This window comes from Penicillium bovifimosum (assembly GCF_028826915.1).
Source record: "Penicillium bovifimosum strain IBT 22155 chromosome Unknown utg000002l_segment0_segment0, whole genome shotgun sequence".
NCBI classification, from domain to species: domain Eukaryota; kingdom Fungi; phylum Ascomycota; class Eurotiomycetes; order Eurotiales; family Aspergillaceae; genus Penicillium; species Penicillium bovifimosum.
In genome coordinates, this window is record NW_026622711.1 from 4,269,804 (window position 1) to 4,290,046 (window position 20,243).

General features: G+C 50.4%; 5 protein-coding genes across 5 annotated transcripts; 4 read left to right on the forward strand and 1 right to left on the reverse strand.

Moving 5' to 3' along the window:
• Window positions 1-1,638: 1,638 nt before the first annotated feature.
• On the forward strand, window positions 1,639-4,622 carry N7515_002805 (putative MFS monosaccharide transporter; the record flags this gene model as incomplete). The annotated part of the gene is made up of 4 exons (XM_056663549.1): window positions 1,639-1,782; window positions 1,909-2,040; window positions 2,099-2,564; window positions 2,629-4,622. The coding sequence occupies 4 exons, from the start codon at window positions 1,639-1,641 to the stop codon at window positions 4,620-4,622; spliced, it is 2,736 nt and encodes a 911-aa protein (XP_056525662.1).
• A 2,494-nt stretch (window positions 4,623-7,116) lies between these two features.
• Window positions 7,117-7,788, reverse strand: N7515_002806 (uncharacterized protein; the record flags this gene model as incomplete). Its single annotated transcript, XM_056663550.1, has 1 exon — window positions 7,117-7,788. One exon carries the CDS (start codon window positions 7,786-7,788, stop codon window positions 7,117-7,119), a length of 672 nt encoding a protein of 223 aa, XP_056525663.1.
• A 2,986-nt stretch (window positions 7,789-10,774) lies between these two features.
• Window positions 10,775-11,296, forward strand: N7515_002807 (uncharacterized protein; the record flags this gene model as incomplete). The annotated part of the gene is made up of 2 exons (XM_056663551.1): window positions 10,775-10,960; window positions 11,099-11,296. 2 exons carry the CDS (start codon window positions 10,775-10,777, stop codon window positions 11,294-11,296), a joined length of 384 nt encoding a protein of 127 aa, XP_056525664.1.
• Window positions 11,297-12,884: 1,588 nt separating this feature from the next.
• Window positions 12,885-14,465, forward strand: N7515_002808 (glutamate dehydrogenase; the record flags this gene model as incomplete). Its single annotated transcript, XM_056663552.1, has 3 exons — window positions 12,885-12,933; window positions 13,069-13,199; window positions 13,260-14,465. The coding sequence occupies 3 exons, from the start codon at window positions 12,885-12,887 to the stop codon at window positions 14,463-14,465; spliced, it is 1,386 nt and encodes a 461-aa protein (XP_056525665.1).
• An 861-nt stretch (window positions 14,466-15,326) lies between these two features.
• nut1 (putative RNA polymerase II mediator complex subunit Nut1) lies at window positions 15,327-18,653 on the forward strand (the record flags this gene model as incomplete). Its single annotated transcript, XM_056663553.1, has 6 exons — window positions 15,327-15,858; window positions 15,922-16,172; window positions 16,234-16,296; window positions 16,373-16,879; window positions 16,938-17,469; window positions 17,527-18,653. The coding sequence occupies 6 exons, from the start codon at window positions 15,327-15,329 to the stop codon at window positions 18,651-18,653; spliced, it is 3,012 nt and encodes a 1,003-aa protein (XP_056525666.1).
• Between the last annotated feature and the right edge of the window lie 1,590 nt (window positions 18,654-20,243).

Here is a 20,243-nt window from a genome sequence, read left to right on the forward strand (position 1 = left end):
TTCTCCCATGTGATCTCCAGTAGAGTAGCATTCACATCGAACGTGCCGCGTTTGAGTGGTCGTCGGAACATTTACCCACTTGGCAGGCAGCATAAGAGAGCGGAGTCAGCGGGTACCATCGGGAAATAGATGCATCCGAAAGGCCATGAGGGGGTTCAGGACTACACGCTAGAAAGCCGCAATGCGGCCAAGAAAACTAGCAGATGTGCAGTTCCTTGAAAGTTGTAACGGTGCGCGGTCGCTGATCATAGAGCGAAACCCGGAAACACAGAGGGTTGTTGATCACATGCCGTTGGGGCCTCTTGGCTTGTTCGCATAAATTGGAGGCTTGTATGTAAGATTAATGGTTACTACGGTGTCCGGGGATGTTTAAGGGATGAGAAATGACAAGCTGCATGGAGATAGTTAGGTAAACCGTATGCATGGCTTTACCAAGTTCGTCCACTGACAGCAATCATCTTGATTAATGCGCCCGAATGACGTGCCAAGCTCAGTGCCTGCAGCATCCCACGGTGGATAATTGTTGGCGCAACTCGACACAGGGGACCGATTGGCGGTCCATCCAATGGACTATGTACATCTGGAGGTGTTGACCTGGGGTAGAAGACATAACCCAATTTCCGACGATGATTCGACGTGTTGACGCTTGCATGGTGCTTGTGATGTACAGCATAGGCGAAGTGCATCTTCTGGCCCCCATCCCGCGTATATCGCGCTAAAATTGGCAAATACATCATCAGGGACGGGACTCCGGAGTACTTCAACCACCGAAGCCCTTAAAGACACCTGAGAATACGAGTCAAAGGCCCCTAAAGATCGGATGTCCCCCTAACATTAACTCACAAACTCCCAAAGCCAGGATTCGCATGCAGGGACTATGGTTGATAAATTGCCTATATAGGCGCCACATCGCAGGACCCCCTGACCTTCAGTTGAATGCGCACACAGGTGATAGAGCGCAGCCTCTATCCCCTCCATCACAGGAACATGTCCATGGATCACATCTTAGAAGGAAATGGTTGGTCTTATCGAACTGCCCAGGTTTGTGGTGGCGTAGAGATCGTACCAGGAAGCCCATTGGGTGAACCAGCTACTCCATGCGTATAACGGCGGTGTGGGGATCTCCATTGACTGTTTATGCGGGCGGTGGCGGGAAGCAGCGTGGTTAGCATAATAAAGTGGAAGTGTACCATGGTAAGTTAGGCTCTTATTGGTATCTGCAATATTTAATTCCCTGAGATAGGAAGGAAGACTCGAGAGAGTCGAGATCGGGCTAAAAAGGCTAAACCCGGGGTAAATAACGGGCCTTTTTTCTTCCCCACGACAAATCTGACGCATCTTTTGACTTCAGGATTCCTTCCCTGCTTTTTTTTTCCAACTCCTTTTACTTTTTTATCTTCTTCAATTCCTACTGGTATCGATTACTCTTCTTTCCATCTTGTCGTGGTCAACTACGCACATTCGGAATCCCCGGAAACGTCTCGGATAATGATGCCTCCCCACACGCGTCATTTCAGCCCGCCTACCGCGATCGTACGCTAGAAACCGAAGACAAACCTTTCTTACTTCGCGCTACATTTGGGTCGTCAACAAACGAGAAGACTGTCCGCTGGGGCAGTCTTGGTGAAATCCGCCAAGATGGAGGGTCGTCAACGAGCTACACTAGGTGTTTCGGTCACCTTTTTCACCCTCGCCAGTATCTTTGTTGCTCTTCGCTTCATTTCGCGAATATTCGTGGTCAGAAGAATCGGGTTACACGACTGGTTGATGTTGGTCGCATGGGTAGGATCCCTCGGTTTGATCCCTGCATGTTCCCGGGGATGTAGCGACAATGGAGTCGATTGGATCCGCGCACCGGGCACATGATGGGGGAGCTCTGGTTCAAGCTCGGAGGCTAATCGGTCGCAGGTCACTAATTTCGGCTTTTCCTTCTCATTGTTCTTTGCTGTCCAGAAAGGTCTTGGCCTCCATTCGAGTGACATTAGGCCTGAAGATGAGGGCGCCTTGAATAAGGCCAATTATGCCTTCACGGTCCTTTACGTCAGTCGCCGCTCCTTGGGGAGAAAAAGAAAATAATAGTATGCTGACAACCATTCAGAATCCAGCCTTGATGGCCGTCAAGACCTCGATTCTTGTCTTTTACCTAACGTTGACACGCAACCAGAAGGTCTTTCGATATGCGAATTACGTCACTCTGTTCGTTGTGAATGCAGCAGGCCTTGCGTTGACCTTGGTCAATGTTTTTCAATGCAGTCCTATCGGAGCAGCGTTCCACGCTGACTCGCGTCATGCGAATTGCACCGACATTGTCACCTTGTACCTCTCCTCGTCTCCGGTGAATATCATTACCGATATAGTCATTCTCTTGCTTCCAATGCCGCTTTTAACGAAAATGCGCCTTCCCTGCAAGCAGAAGATCATCCTGGTGATCACGTTTTCTTTCGGTTTCTTCGTGGCTGTGGTCGACGTGGTTCGAATTGCCTTTCTTCAGCGGGCCGCGATATCTCGTTCGCTGGAAGTCAAATCGATTCATATTCAAAATGCCGGAGCGCTTGATTTTAGTTGTACGACTTCCCATTTTCCCAATAAATTAACGTGTCAATCGAGCTAATAGCGGGGATGTCTCAGGGTATGCGTCGCTCTCTTTCATGTGGTCGGTCGTCGAAGTCAACCTATCGATAATCTGCGGTTGTGTCCCAAGTCTCAAACCTCTTGTCACACGACTTGTCCCAAAATTGATCAGAGACGGTAGTGGTACATCAACTACTTCGCCTCAAGGATTTTCTGCTGTGGATCCTGGGGTGGCAGTGCCATCGCCGGCCGCATCCCCGGGGTCGCTAGAGCCTCCCACACCATCTCCGTCTGGGAATGAAGGAGACAAAGGTCTACAAAACCACGTGGGCAGCGTGTCCGCTGGCCGACATGTCTCCCGGGACTCAGAGACCATGGATATATTGGAGTTTTTGGGTCATCCGCCAACGGGGCCCCTCGATACAGAGGGAGGAACTCATACTAGCACGTCTTATCCGCCCGACATCACGTTCTTCGATTTTGTTAATATGAAGAAACCTGCGAGTATGGTCAAACTGAACAACAGAGAGTCGATTGCGCCGATCGCAATGACGACTTTGCTGTTTTTTCTGTGGGGCTTCGCATATGGACTGCTGGATATTTTGAACTCGCAGTTCCAAAGTATCGTACACCTCGATACATGGCATTCCCTGGGCCTTCACGGTGCATACTTCGGCGGCTATCTCCTCGGCCCTTTGCTGGTTGGCCGGCCTGTTCTGAAAATCTGGGGATTCAAGGCCACGTTCATAACGGGCCTATGCATCTACGCCTGTGGAACCCTTATATTCTGGCCCTCTGCCGTTTTGACATCGACAACTGCGTTTATTGTGTCGAACGTTATCGTTGGCTTCGGTCTCGCTGTCTTGGAGACTGCAGCAAATCCCTTTATTGCTCTATGTGGGCCCCTCGAGAACTCTGAGATCAGACTTAATATTTCACAAGGTGTGCAGGCGGTCGGAAGTGTCTTGTCGCCGGTCTTGGCCAAAAGAGTTCTTTTCAAGGATGTCCGGAGCGTCGCCTCTTTGGTTGACGTGCAATGGACTTACCTTGGCATCGCTCTATTCGACGTACTGTTGGCAGTGGCGTTCTACTATCTGCCAATCCCCGAAGCCTCGGATGAAGATCTACAAGAGCTGGCAAACCGACGCCGAGAAGACAACATGACCAAAGTCATCGGTATTCCGGTCGTTTGGCTTACTCTCGGCCTCGGAATCTGGTCTCAATTCTTCTACGTCGCTGGACAGGAAGTCCTCTCATCGTCGATTACCCGTTTTATCGAGGCCACCCGCCCAGATTCATCACTTGGTGCGTTCGATTTCCTGACTATCGGGCACAGTGTTTTCGCCGTCGGTCGCTTCCTCGCCGCCTTTGCGCAGTGGTTCCTCAAACCGCGTTGGATCCTGATGGTCAGCTACATCGGCATGATCGTTTTCGCCATATTGTGTATGAAAACGACCGGCACATCAGCCATCGTCATGGTGATGTTGGTCTACCTCTTCGAGAGTGGTGCATTCAGCATCATCTTCGCCATCTCGCTGCGCGGCACAGGCCGGCATACAAAATCAGCCGCCGTTTTCATGACAATGGCAATCAGCGGCGGTACCTTCTTCCCATTCGCGAAGTACGCCGCATACCTCGCACACGGCGACTCGTACTCCTTCTGTGTTCTCGTCGCCCTCTTCTGTGCCGGCGCCATCTTCCCTATCTACCTCAATTTTGTGCCTGCGGTCAAAAAGCAAGTCGACCCTGTCCCGAACGAATACCTCCGCCGACATCGTCGCCGAAGTCGCGCTCCTGTCAACCCCATGCATCGTGAAAAGGATAACCCATCTCTTGGCGGTGTCCTTTCGCGTCCGCGCGATCTCGTCTCAAGTCCAGACCATTTACCCGACCTTCAGTTGCCAGAGGAGATCCACCAGAACTCGCTTGACAATGCCGTTCTTTCGGCGGCTAAATCGAGCTCAACTGAAAGCTCGCGGATTAACTCAATCTCGCCTCGTAATTCTGGCTCGAAGCACAGGTCTTCTGCTAGGGGCGACGACATTTCATGACAGATGTCTACTGGCCGTTTCACTGGCGTCTCTACACTTCCCTTCCTACCTTCTCGCTTGTACCGTCTACACCTGATGACACTTCCGACACTTCCTATCACTATAGATACCCTTTTGTCTTCTCATTTGGAACCTGGGACAGTCTTTTGTCATGCGCATGTTGAAACCCATGACGCTGTCTTTCCTACTGTTATTTTCTTGTTCTTCTGCAGCGTTTCAGCGACGGTGTTTCTGAACAAAATTTTGGGATCTAATCTTGGCTTATATCCGGTCTTATACCCTAATGACATTTGACAACTTCTCAAAGACTCGCTTCTGGCCGCGATGAACACTTTTCCATTTGTAACGTTGCAATATGTATTTTGTCCTGCTTCGGTCGAGGGGTGATCACATCATTGGCCGGCTAAACTCTTAGTAGAATACGGTCTGCAGGCATCAGCCAAGACATAACATGTCTAGCTGGCTCTCCACTCCAGTACTGCCGACACGGAAGTGAGCAGGTCTGCTGTTGGAATCACCCGGGTTCCTTTCGCAGATACGAAATTAACCTACGAAGAGGCCGACATACTTCCAAGGTAGGCAACTGAACATCATGCCAACTCAGTTGTTAACGGTCAACATTTTCTGTGGTACGTCACAGCAGGTTAATCGGCCGTCGAGCCTGTGACCCCACTGCCTCGTTCACCTTAGGGCAACCCTTCATTTTCCGAACCAGACTTGAGCTAATAACGAACAGCCATTGAATGGATCCAATGGAGCACGATCCGGCATTCGAACGCCGTTGGCGCCGAGGCTGGCCCACTTAGTCAAGAGGCAGGCGTGACCTTGAGCCCGGAGAACATTGTGTCTAGAGTGTGAAGAAGCCCTGAAACGTTACTTCAAGAGGAACTATGCCGGGATCCCTATTCAATGCTGGAGGCGACCCAATCAGGGGCGTTCCCCCCAACTGGTCTCGATATAAGACCAGCGAACGCTCTACAAGTAGGTAGGACGTAGGAATATTTTAACCGAAATATGCATACCGCAAAGTCAGAGTCCATCGATTTACACCTCCCCACCGCTAAAACGCGACACGCACACTCCTCTGGAGACGCGTTTCAGGAAATCTTTTCCAAAGTTTGATCGTCAGATTGTGCGGGATCACGGCCGATATGCCAGAACTAGACTAGTCCTGTGTCCTTTATAGCTTGTACTGCAGTCTGCGTATTAACTCTCTTTCTCTCTGTGCGCAACTACGTAAGGAGTATTTAGTTACACATTTCCTACACAGTAGTTGATCTACACCACTCCGTACAACCGGAGAAACACCGAAACAGCCACGGGGGACTAAGGATTCAAAAGTCCGCTTCCACTAAAACAGACCCCACCAGAGCCTCGCAAGTGCCGATCGTAAGACCAATACGACATGTATGAATCGACGATCTCGGAGAATTTCCTTCTGATAGATGCCAAGTCAAAAGTCTACTTAACTAAAGTTAGCTCAGGCCTAGAAGCTTGGAAGAATGAGTTAGCGTCCCCGGTCTCAGCTACGCCATAGATCCTTCGGCCGGTAGTTATGCAGGATCTTATCCAGCCAAGAGACGCGGCCATAACAGAGTTACAGATTGCGCTTCCATTGGATTTGGGAAGATTCATTTTTATCTTTGTGTCTGTTGGCTGGCCATCCCCACTATCATGAGCCTTGAACATACTGTGTAATAGTACAGTACTCCTTTCGAGTCAATTTCGAATACATTCCAAGCACTAAGCATAGCTGTTGTACGTGTATCATCGGTGTATGTTATGTACTCTTTCGTAGATACGCCAGAAAAACCAAGGGGTGAGGCATCCAAGGAACAGGCAGTGGGGTAATCGATTGGATCTAAGAATCCACAGCGGAAGAACCTTGGAAGCACAAACCAGTGGGGTTGCGAGTACCTATTGGAGACTGTGGTTCGCCGATCAACCCGGGCAACGTACGGCAACGGCACGGTACAGTTTGGTACGGGGATTGATATTTTTAAGATTTTTTCTGTTGAGATCTTGGTGGATTCCCAAGTGGACTCCCTAACGGGTGAATGGACATCCGATCTAGTTCTGTTTCAGTTGTAATTTTTTGAATTGATCAACCTCTGAAAAGACGGAGAGGTACGGCTCATTGCCGTTTGTTGCTGCTAAGTAGCCAGTTTCCTTCCGATGACCTTTCCGCGGTATCGGATGGCTGAACAAACACCGTAAAAAACGCCCTAGTTATAGAACAAATCGCTCCAGATTGCGGCTTTTGATTATTTGCAGATGATCAACACCCTTGATGTATAGGACACACCTTCCCATTTGGAGAATTCCGATGAATGCGAGTAACTGCAAAGTAATATAGAATGAAACAAAAATGAACCAATGACCGCTAGATGAGAAAAGAAAAACCCAAACCGACAATGTCCAAGGTAGAAGGCGAAAATCGGCAAGTCAAGAGCCAGCTGCCCGACAAAGAAAAACTTGAAAACCTTATTTTCATTCATCCGCGCGCACTCCTTGGACGCGAATTCTGCGAGGACGAATCGTGCAGGATATCCGGCGCCCGGGGCCCAACCATCCAGTCCTCCATAGCAAGCCATTCACTCCAGCTGCGCTCGGCAGCCTCGATCTCGGCGTCGAGGGGACCCTGCAACGGACGGAGGAAAGGGATAGTTTCCAGCGGTGGCATGTCGTAGTCCTTTTTCACCGAGGCCCAGCCACCACTTTTCGCGGCGAAGAGATAGTTGCGGCGCTCTTGTTCGTGCATAGGGCCTACGCCATTGCCCCAGTCGTCGCCAAAGAAGCCGTGTAGAACGCCGGGGAAGTCCATGCCTGTTGCGACTAGGCGGCGGATGTAGGGGATCAGGGAGATGGAGGGGGGACCTGGTGGTTGGGTGTCGGGTTGGGGGACGTGGTTGGCGGAGGAGGATGAGGATGGTGAGGTTGAGTTGTAGACTGGGTGTGGTTGGCGTTGGAATGGGAGGCGGATGTTTAGGAACGCAGAGAGGGCTTGGACGGGGACGCTGTGTTGGGCGTGGTCTAGGAAGTAGCGTTGGCAGCTTTGGTAGCGGGGGTACCATTCGAAGATGTCGAAGTTGTCGTTTGGTCTTCCTGGTGAGGCACCGGCTAGACCGATCATGGTGGCCGGGTCGAATTGTGGATGGGGGTTCATGGGGTGGGGAGGTGAGGATGAAGGGGAGGTTGAGGTTGAGGTTGAGTTTGGGTGTAGTCTTGGAGGATCTACTTGTTTGCTAAGGTTTTTGTAAAGCTTCTTTAGTTCATGTTCATTCTTTTCTTTTCTTTTCCGGTGCATGCTTTCGGGGCTGCGCCTCTTTTCCCGGTTACTGGGATTCCAGTGGGGTCGAATCGCGGCCCCCATTTGAGGGAACTGGAGGGGCAGGTGGGATGAAGGCAAGGGGGGAGGGAGTGGTTACTTGGAAAAAATTTCCCTACCTCGGCGGACGAGGAGAGGTACTCGACGTCGTGATGGTGAGGTCGGGGAGGGCGGGGATGAAGAGCGGAAGAGATCCCTGAAGGACCCGAGTCCACGAGATTGAGGCTTATTGATAGACATCTATTAGGGAGCCATCTAGGATGTTCAGAGGGTTGGGAAAGTGAAGATGAGAATACCCATTGGGGGTATTATGAAGTCCACGATTTCGTAAACATACATGTGAAGTTCCAAGTCTCTAGTGGAGGAAGAGAAAAGGATGGTATAAGTAGAGTATGAGATTGTAGAAGCAGAATCAAAGGGTTAGAAGCAAAGAAAGAAAGGAAGAAAAAGGTGAGGTTAGAAGAAACTAGTAGGGTTCTGGAACATCCATAGAAAAAGAAGGGCCCTAAGTCACTTCTATTAAACTAATCAAACGATCGTCAAGCGTACATATTAGGTACAAGGTACTCCATGTAGCAATTTTTGAATCGGATCCATCACGACGGGTCTATCCGATCAGGCCAATCATTCTGAGATCTGCTAAACCATGGGTTTGACTGTGGGGACTATATCGATCTAGGAAGGACGTCCGGTTTATGTTTTTCCACTAAAAATACGCTTAGAATTACATTTCCCCAGTACCTGGAACACCTTAGCCTTGGGTACAGATCTCATCGGCCATCATCCGCCTCTTATTGGCTAGCCAGATCGCATTGGCGTCGATGATAATATTACTTCCTTCCCCTGATCCTCTACTCATCCATCGTCCTGGATTTCGAATTAAACAGCGAATAAAGGGGGCTCTCTCTAAGACTTCCTGGTAAATGCCCAGATTACGCGCTGCAAGGCGTCTAGTCATGATTGGAATCTTAGTCCAGAGCATCCCGAACCTTCCAGTTGTCAGCAATGTCTACCGGGTGGCCCGTGAGGTCTTTTATCGAACGCATTGGCCATATTCCCACTTCCACCTCGGGCCAAACCAGGCTCAACACTACAGCGTACAGAAGGATCGCGATACTCGAGCCATGGAAACGCTCGGGAAGTGACGTGTTTTATAACAGTCTGGCATATCTGACAGAGTCAAGACCAGAAAGGGCGTTGATCTGTATCAAACAGTATCATCCTTCGCGCCAAGCTCCCATGAACCGGGTTCTCCAACACCGCAGCACCCGACATCCCCGTCGATGGGCCGAAAACAACCCATCTTTCAGCTTTCCAAGTCTATATATTGAAGCTCTATATATTGAACCTTCATGTCTGAAAGAGGCATGCACCGGGAAATCACTATCCGCACATTGCCATCTTCGGCCGGATCTCCTTCGATAAAGACCTAGATCTCCGCAATGGGCCAGGTTGGGCCCGGATTTCCCGACCGCATTTTCGCCCAATGCCCCAGATGGCGTCACTAGAAGCCACGAGCTAGGATCTGCTAACAAGGGCCAGAGTGGAAATGGTAGAGCCGGGGTCACCGGTCGGACTGTGAGAGCCAGATCCCCCTTTAGCGGGGGTGAAGCTATGACGGATCGCCTCCTGGATAAGAAATGGTAGAGATGATCGCTACCTAGAGATATGTTTTTACTGTGTCAATATACTGTGATGACAATTAATTGCTTTCGCTTTGGTTGGGCATCCATTGTTCTTGTGTCCATTTTTTGGAGTTGATATGGGTCTCGACTCTCTCCAGGTGCATAAGATCTTGTGGCGTGGCCAAGGGGTAGCTAAGGATTCAGGAAAAGATGCCTCGGCCGAAGGACACATGGTTCCAAGAAAATCCCTATACATTCCTGTACTCCGTACGGAGTACATAAGGCCATGTGTCATACTGTCTCGTAGAACTTGATTTCTTTGATTCGGACGATAGGTCGTAGAGATAGGCAAATAAGAGGCGGCTGGTGTTGATTCCGTCGCGCGGCGGAGACCGCCGATGGTTTTCCCGTGGCCGGGGTCGCGCACAGTTACCACAGCTGGTTTTGCGGGAGCGGGGATACGTGCAGGTTGTAGATCTGGGGAACCTTAAGGGTCGTTGTGTTTGGGAATGTGAGATGTTCAAATGCGTAGGTGAAATGACGTCGCGGGATATTCCAAGGTTACCTTGGGGAAGATCATGCCCGAAGACTTGGAATTTGTCCGAGCCTACTAGGTACCTTATGTTGTGACTCGTGATGGAGTAGATCCAGATTATCAGAGATACACACATTGTATACCTATACTACTAGTATGTTGCTTGATAGGTGTCTTCATTAGCGCGGAGTTGAGGCTCAATGGCGACTCCACGTGGCTTAGGGAGAATCCCACGAGCTGAATATATCGACCACTAGCCGGTGGATCCTGGCCCCTGGGCTTCAATTTTGCTACCTAGGGACTTTTGGCAACTGTCCACCTGAGCCTGGTGATCTACGTATTCAAGTTATCTAGCCAGGACATGTTGAATCCTCACTATGTCACAGCCTCACAGGACGCTCTTCCTCCCCCCCATGTCTGTTGATAGCTCTACCCTTTCTTCCATCTTCAACTATCTTGAACAAATCCCATCGCTCAGTACAACACGGGCACTTTGTACAGCTTATTCATAATCTCGTTTACATTGTAGACCTCAGTAGTACGCAGTAAATACCTAAAGGATCGCTGTGGCACGTAGATGGCAACACCTGCTCCAGGGCAAGCACGTTGTCCAACCCAAGACCAAACAATCTTATCAACTGAATCTCCGAGATCGATAAGCACAATGCATAATGTTCATAAAATTCAGGATTTAGCGACGGGAACCAAGGATTTAGCCCCATTCCGGCTAAAAAGCTCCAAGAGCCCCAAAGGATTCAAGCTTCTGGGTCTGCAAGGGAATCCCACTGGGCTTTGGGGCCCTGGTCCCACATCCGTGAACGTGCCGCATGTTGGCCGTACTTTATTCACAGTGAGTTTCAAGGATATAAAAGTGTCGGGTGTACCATGGGTATAGACATATGCGAGGAGAACTTCGAGGGTAGAAGAAGGGAGCTCGGAAATAACGAAAGCACGGGGCACGGCCCGTGATACTTGAACCTGCATTTAGCTTCTCGGTGAGAGCCCCTTCCGCACCCCAGAAGACAAAGCCGTGATCGCAGCAGCAAGCAGCACGGAGTGGGGCAGGGTGCATCTGGAAATCGGGGGTCGTGCGGAGATGCTGCAGCAGCATGCACACTCCCCAGATCGGTGGGCAATCGACCGCAGGATGCGCGGATCTACGGATATCCTACGCAGTACTTTGTAAAGACCACACGAAGATCTGTGACAATTTCCTATTTTCCTTTTTGTGGACATGGGTTAATTGGAGTGGCAAACTGGCACTTAAGGAGGGTCGGAAGATCGGGTGAACGCTTTAGCCGCCAGAATTATTCCACAGTGGTCTCAGGGGTGAATGCTTAAGAGTGCGCCACATCAACACCCCGGCCACAATGTGTATCTCCGCACTATCATAGACAACTGAAGTAAAATGTAGTAGTAAACACAAGCCGAATATCGGGGATACCAATGCATTTAGTCTTGGCATCTCTCGGGATTGGTGCCTGACCCAAATCGGGGCAAGGGGGCTTGTCTTGGAATTGGATCGCACCCACTGAGTTGACTATTAGGAGAGAAATGACTGGATGCTCCCCTATCTAAGGTTGAGCTTGTGTATGAACGATGGATTCACTATACATTTCATTCTTTCTGTAGCACGAGAACTCCTTTCTGATGTTGTACATGTAATATGATAATCTGACTCCAGATTTAGCGTCTCTGAAAGCTACCCCTCCACCCTTACCCCTCAGTGCCGTTCATCCGTTGGGGTTAAGCGAGTGTGAATAATTGCTCCCACGCATAGCTTGTAGATAAAGAATTATGAGTAAAAAGTGTGTGAGAAGGAAAAGAGACGATCAGATAAGGTCGGTGGGCCAATGGTGACAGGACCCATTTTTGAGCTACCGTTTGCAGTACGATGGGCACGTGACCTGGTCTGCAGCCGATAAGTTGCCGAAGATGGCAGTCGGTGGCGGAGAATCTTTTTATTTTTTATACTTTTTCATACAACTCCATCCCCGATAGTGCCTACAAGTAGAATTATGCATTTCGATAGAAGTCTTAGGGTCTTTACAACATACATCTTAGGAGCTTTAATATTCACTTCGTAAATCTTCTGTGTTACATTCATCAATGTAGTAATGTCGGAGGGGACCGATCCGATGGATGACGGGTCTTAAACGAAATGAATACGGAAGAGAAAAGATTGGACAAGGAAGATTTAGGAACGAGAGACGAGCTGTGATTGCCTGGAAAATAAAGTAAAGTCATGAAGGTCGAGTAATAATAATTAAACTATGCAAAAAGAATAAAAGGGTTGGGTGGATTTGCCGCCACCCTAGAGAGATAAGCCAATTCTGTGACCTTAAACCATAAGATAACATTGGGCGGGCCCCGAACTTCGGACGTTCGATCCCACGGAAATCATTGGAAATCATCGAATTCATTGGGTTTCACCTATGCTTAATGGATGTTCTCCATCTTAATTCGTGCGACAGCAGGAGCACTGCAACTCCCGTTCCTTTTTCCCCGTCGACCTTCTCCCGGAATCCCTCGTCCGACTCCGGCTTTGAGATCTCTCCACCTGTCCCATGTCCGGATTGTATATAATCGTTGAAGACTCCCCGAGACTCTTCCTCTTCCTCACTACATTCTACACAAATACTCAATTGTCTTCTACTCTGCTATTGGGGCTACTTCATCTACTATTATAATTATAAGATCATTGCCAAGCATTGATCTCCAAGCCCAAAACAGATCTACAGCAGAAGTAACAAGACAAAAACCCCCCAGCCAAGATGATGCAGAACCTCCCCTTCGAGCCTGAGTTCGAGCAGGCCTACAAGGGTATGTATTCAATGCGTCACCCCTGCTACAACTCGCCTTATCACCTTGCCTCTCGGAATGAATTCCTGTCCATTCGGCTTCGCCGGCTTGTGGCTCCATAATCTCGGAATGACTCAGCTAACCAACCCGAAACAGAGCTCGCCTCCACTCTCGAGAACTCCACTCTTTTCCAGAAGAAGCCCGAGTACCGCAAGGCCCTCCAGGTCGTATCCGTTCCCGAGCGTGTTATTCAGTTCCGCGTCGTCTGGGAAGATGACAAAGGCCAGGTATGTTCCTGAAAATTACGATCTCATCGACGGCCACCAATTCCTAACTCAAATAACCAGGTCCAAATCAACCGTGGTTACCGTGTCCAGTTCAACTCCGCTCTCGGCCCCTACAAGGGTGGCCTCCGTTTCCACCCCTCCGTTAACCTGTCCATCCTCAAGTTCCTTGGTTTCGAGCAGATCTTCAAGAATGCCCTGACCGGCCTGAACATGGGTGGTGGTAAGGGTGGTTCCGACTTCGACCCTAAGGGCAAGACCGACAACGAGATCCGCCGCTTCTGTGTCTCCTTCATGACCGAGCTGTGCAAGCACATCGGTGCCGACACTGATGTCCCCGCCGGTGATATTGGTGTCACTGGCCGCGAGGTTGGCTTCATGTTCGGCCAGTACAAGAAGATCCGCAACCAGTGGGAGGGTGTTCTCACCGGTAAGGGCGGCTCCTGGGGTGGTTCTCTCATCCGCCCCGAGGCCACCGGTTACGGTGTTGTCTACTACGTTGAGCACATGATCAAGCACGCCACTGGCGGTGCTGAGTCCTTCGCCGGCAAGCGCGTCGCCATCTCCGGCTCCGGAAACGTCGCCCAGTACGCCGCGCTGAAGGTCATTGAGCTCGGTGGTTCCGTCGTCTCTCTCTCCGACTCCCAGGGTGCTCTCGTCCTCAACGGCGAGGAGGGTTCTTTCACCCCCGAGGAGATCAACACCATTGCCGAGATCAAGGTCGAGCGCAAGCAGATCGCCGAGATCGCCTCCCAGGCCCCCTTCAACTCCAAGTTCAAGTACATCCCCGGTGCCCGCCCCTGGACCAACATCGCTGGTCGCATTGACGTCGCTCTCCCCTCCGCCACCCAGAACGAGGTCTCTGGCGAGGAGGCCTTGGCTCTCATTGCCGCCGGCTGCAAGTTCATTGCTGAGGGCTCCAACATGGGCTCCACACAGGAGGCCATCGATGTCTTCGAGGCCCACCGTGACGCCAACCCCGGCGCCGCTGCTATCTGGTACGCCCCCGGTAAGGCCGCCAACGCTGGTGGTGTTGCTGTGTCCGGTCTCGAGATGGCCCAGAACTCCGCCCGTGTCAACTGGTCCCGCGAGGAGGTCGACTCCCGTCTCAAGAAGATCATGGAGGACTGCTTCAACAACGGTCTTGAGACTGCTAAGGAGTATGCTACTCCTGGTGAGGGTGTCCTCCCTTCCCTTGTCGCTGGCTCCAACATTGCTGGTTTCACCAAGGTCGCTGAGGCCATGAAGGAGCACGGTGACTGGTGGTAAATCAGTTCACCCTTCTCATGATATATCATGGGTGGTGTTCTGTTCTGTGATGATTTCTGTCCTCTCTTGAGGAGAGGCGGCTTTGATGCATTTCCTTGTTTTTTAAAAATATTTTACCCCCTTTTGTCGAGCGTGTTATGGATAGAGGCGCTTGGTTGTTTCCCCCTGTTGCATTTGATTGATATCCTCTCGAGCACGCTGTGTTTTTTTGGGTTCAGCACTTGGGATTTTCTGATGATAATGAGAATAAATGATTCAAAAATACTTACCTGCTCTTGTAAAAAACTAGCACATTGTAGCCTGTCTGATCTCAGCTACCAAGTATTTCACTTCAGCATCGTCAAGGCGTCAAAGCTGAGTATATTTGCGTCTGGGTGAAAAATCATCGTCGATACAGAAGCTTGCAGATCTCTGGATCCCACGATCAATTTCTTTTCATGACTTTTAATGTGGTTTAGCTGGCTGCAGCAACATTTCAGTACAGTTACTATCCCAGCATCTAGACGTATGGCCTGAGGCACCTATTTACTTATTCACGTGATGCTAACGAAGCGGCGGAAGAGCTAGTTAGATCACGTGAATGTTATGTAATTGTCTTGGCAGGCCCGGCCGCAACCTGAGATTGAGAAGAGCTATCCTTCCCAGCCTCAAAGCCAGCGATCAATTCCCTGGAATTAAAAATGCGCATAGCAAGTCTATAACTTGCAACAATCTCGCGTAATAACTGTCAGGGTGCAGTGTTATGGTGGTAAGATGACCATGCTGCCGGACAGGGCAATTTCCGAACAATGGAGGATCTTCCTCCACCAATGTTTGGCCAATCGCATAGACATTGACGAGTTCACGAACTTGTCAGGGCTGATGCTCGCTCGCGCTCCGTTGAAAGAAACTGAGCTCCTCGATTTGTTGCTTGAAGCTCGCGCTTCGTCCAGTGTCGCCTGGGACCCCCTTCTGCCGCTGTATGTTGATGGCCTGTGTAAGGTTGGGAGGGTCAAATCTTCGTCTGCACTGGCTAGTCTTTTGCGGCATTCTTCTATCTCTAATGTGGGAGAGTCGGGGACAGAACAGGGTGGATCGCCGGCCAAGTTGAAGAACGATAAGCCTTCTACCCTTATGACTGATATCAAGGTCATTCAGGATGTCATGATGTTTATTTCTACCGGGTCTATCCCGAAGAATGTTGTCGAGGCAGCGGATCTCTACTCTGCTACTGTGGATTGGATTTTGGCTGTTGTGGCGTGGCACAATCGTAGCCAGGACGGTTCGCAGGAAACGGGTGGCTTGTTGGGATCGCCTGACGCAGTGTCGTTGTTTGAGTCGCTTGGGATTTTGCTTGCGGCACTATCTGGGACTAGTAAAGGGCTAGTGGTGCTGTCGGGTGACTATGATCAGGGTAAGCTTGTGTTGGAGATGATTTTCTATCATTCGTTGAATATGTATTGACAATGCCCCCTAGCCCTGAAAACAAAACTTGCCGAGGCTTTGTCTGGTTACTTACCTCTTTGTGTTGATGTTTCTCTGCCTCTTCGTCATCGGCTTGAAGAGCTGCAGAAAATGTTCAATCTGTATCCCGGTCAGCCTTCCAAGGCTTTGGATGAGTCTGCTATCAATGGTGTGAATGTCAATGCCCTGCAGTTCGAGGCTTCCGTCATGGATGGCCCGGTTGTGAATACTAGAGCTGGACTCTATGTGTATATCAATTCAATGGTATGTGTTTCCCTTTATAGCTAAAGGGCTTGAGGTTGAGCTTATGGCTGACTTGATATAGCTTGTGGGCCGTCCTTTGGTTGATGATACCATTTTGATCAACTATCTCACAAATCGGTACCAGGTGAGTCCAAGTTACATTGATCATTATGGTTCTCGTCAACAGAATTGTGAAAGAGCACTCAGCTGACCCCTGACAGGGCCACAACGATGTCCTCATCGAGGAAATCATCACAGCCGCCTTTGACGTCCTCTGCAACGGCGTTTACCGCAATGAATCCAGCAGGACAATGTTCTTGTTCCGATCTTTCCTCGTGAACAAGCTTCCTGTGTTCTTTGCGGCCATCTCAGCAGCGTCCATGGTGCCAATATCGATGGAGCTTTGCATCAGCCAAGCCTTAAGCCGTCTGGATCCGAACGCTTTCCCTTCCTTCTCACAGATGTTCTCCATGCAAGGCAGCAGTGTCCTCTCGGATGCTCGTCAAGAGTTCCTCTTTGCCTGTGCGTCGCACAAGCTGATCCAGGAATCTAGCATTGAACAACTTCTCGGAGAGAATCCAATGCAAACACTGTCTGGCGGAGGCCCCTACATCAAGGACGATCTCGTCTCGCAAATCAACAATAACCACGAACGTGCTGAGCAACTGATCGGCGAGATTGAGTCGATGGAGGGTAATGCAGGTGCAATCGTTGGCGCCGTGATTGATGTATGTTCAAAGCCGCCCGATATGCTTCTCTGTGGTTACTAAGGCTAATATCGTCCAGGTCATTCACAATCTGTGTCATCAGAAAGAGACAATGACACTCAAGAACATCTGCAACTCGCTCTCGCGCCGCCCGCAGACTTTGGACGTCATCTTGCTATTCCGTGCCACCAAACAGGTGCTGCAACCTCTCTGTGCTGTCATCGATTCTTGGAAATGGGACGAGGACCAAGGCGAAAACCAACCGGTCTATGATGAATTTGGAAGTATTCTGTTGTTGGTCCTTGCATTCAAATATCGCTACGATCTGGGTCCCTCTGATATGGGTATTGCGAACAGCGACTCGTTCCTGTTGAAACTCATGGACCGCGGTGCTTGCAGCCGGAAGCTGAGCGACCTAAGTGAGAAACAAAACAAAGACCTTGGCGCTTGGATAGGTGCTCTGTTCATCGCTGAAGGCATCAGCGAAGAGACCATGTCCAGCTGCAGCCCGCACGAATTCTACATGCTTGTAACAACACTATTCGATCAGAGTCTCGGTGCATGCGAGTCCGGAAAGTTGGACTTCGATACGCTGAAAGGCGGGTTTGAATGTAAGACCACTGCACTACGATCGCTCACCATTGACCACTCAGCTAACCACAAAACAGATCTGCTGGAGCCCTTCCTCCTTCCGTCGCTAGTCGTCGCCCTGACTTGGCTGGGTAATCACATCTGGGAGTCCGAAACCGACCCGACAATCCCCCTCAAAACCCTCTACTCCCTGGTCAAACCCAGCTCAATCTCCGGCGAAGCTCAAGCCATCCACCAAACCGTCCTCAACATAACCGGACGCCCACTAGAGGAGCAACTCAAGAACATCCGAACAAGAAACCAATCACGCACAGATATAAAACCAATCCTCGACGCCCTGGACCCCTACCTCTCCTTCCGTCGCGTCGGCAGCTGCCACCGCTCAGAACTCGACCCCTGGACCTCCCATGCCGGCGGCGGCCTAAAAGCCAGCATCCGCGCAACCCTCCAAGGCCTCGTCCTCTGGAGCGCAAACCCAGAGATCACCATGGCGCCACACAACTACACCCACCGCCAGCTCCTAGCCGGGATCCGGGTGCTAGGCGCAACACCCATTCTCAGCTCCATAATCGACGAAGTGAAACAGCAAACCGAATCTGGCAATGGTCATATCGCGCTCGACATAGCAGCAACCATGATCTGTGCCCCGATGACGGAATCCTTCGCCGTCGATCAAAACAACTACCACCCCGTCGACGCAAAGGAGGCGCTCCCGCGCTGTCCCATTCTCACGCTGCGCGATGCCCTCGCGCTGCAGCATGATACCGTTCCCAAGGTCTCGGAGAGCGACCCGCTGCGCGCTGAGGTCATTGTTCGTCTTTGGCGGCATGTGAATTTGCTCATGGCGTCGCCGTCGCAGGTGTCCAATATTGATGTCTCGAATATTATTCAGAATATGCATCTTGGCGTTGAGGGGCAGGTGCATCGGACGGGGCTTGAAGGTGCTCCTGAGGCGGGCAATGCGGAGGATGATCCAGATAATATCAACCAGATTTTGGATACTGCGGCTGCTGCGGCGGCGGCGGGGATGGATAATGGGATGGATAATGGGATGGAGGGGGCGATGGTTGGGCAGGATATGGGGCAGGGAATGGGGCTCGATACTGTGGGCGGGATGGATGCTATTGATGATGTGCTTAATGCGGCGGATATGGCCGTTGGGAATCCTGAGTTCTTGGATTTGGATATGGAGGGGATGTTTTAGGGATGCGAGGTGATGTGGTGGTTTCCAAGGGATTTATGTCTGAGAATATTCATGGACTGGTGCTACATGTAGGTGTTTGATTCTTACATACTCCGTACTCGTTTCCTATTTATTTACCCATTTAAGTCATATTTTGAGATGGCCTTTTGGTATTCCTCGTTGGATCAATCGAAACGCCTAGTATGCATGATTCACTCACACACCCCAAACCCATGTGTCTATTTCAAGATAATGAACTGAATTGCGATACGTGGTCTACGAACCCATGCGCCCCAAGCAACTTCTGAACACCCGACCTCCACTCCCATGGGGTATCCTGAATCCGGAAGATCCAGTCCACTGCTTAACAGTGCTTATTCGAAATTTGGTTCGAATCCATCCTTTTGGGAAAAAGCCCGCAACCTCCCAATCGATGATACCGACGCTGCCGGTCTCCGGAATCTCTTCCACAATAATATTTCCAGGGCCGAGATCAGCATGATAAAATACAAATTTGGAGCAATCCATACCCATCGAAACACATTCTCGTTGGAGGTTTTGGGGAGTATAGTTTGCCTCCGCTCCTATGACCGATTGCCTCTGTGTTTCTGGCCCCTTGCAGATAACGTGATCGGACCGTGTACGCGGATACTAGACCATGCACCCCTGTTCTCACCTCTCTCGCCTAGTCAAGACTTCTCCCGTCACCCATATCACCCTATGGTTGTATGTACCGGATATGACAGCGAGCAGGACCATATCCATGAGGCCTTGCATCATCTAGGTCAATACTAGAGGATAACTAGACGGGATGATGCAGCTACTTCAGGGCCAAACTGTTTGTGAGCATAATCCAGCCAATTAGTTTGGTCTGAGCATGCTGAGGTAAACAGCTAACGGCTTCCCGGTACAGGACTGTCAGTGGTAAAATTGACCGCTCTATGCGATAGTTGGAATAATCCTATGCAATTCCCCAGCATCCGGGAAATAACCGTTATCCTTAGTTATGATGCGATGACACGGAGGCATAATCCGGGAGTTTCAAGGTGGGATTGGACGCCGAAGACACAGCCCTATGGTGGAACTGGTCATTTTATGCAGGACACAAAAACCCCCATCGATCTGGGTCCAGGCTGACATATTCTCACATTCTTTCCTGACTGGGAACAGTAGGTACATATTTCCTCATTGGGGCAAGCAGGAATCCGTCCGGCCAGTCCCGAGATCGGGAGCGACAAGATAAGAACTCGGGTAGGTCGGGATCGCCACCACACTGCCGTGGACCGACCTGTCGTCGGGCTGGTTCTCGGCTTATTCCAGGGATTGACAGAAGCCAGCCGCGAAGAGTCCGTGGATAGTCCTATGCTAATTTGTATCGACATCGTCATCGGCGATCTATACGGTTGATATTGATATTGATAGCTGGATTCTACTGGGATTGCGGTTCTCTCGAAGCCGGCCAGTTCGAGCGAAGATTCAGACTCCTCCGGACGTGATGGATATAGGTCGTGACCTTATGAGCACATTAACGGATACCAACCAATATGATTGTTTAATTGCCACACATGGCGAGTTTACAGAGATTGTTGCAAATTGGTTATCCCCTCATAC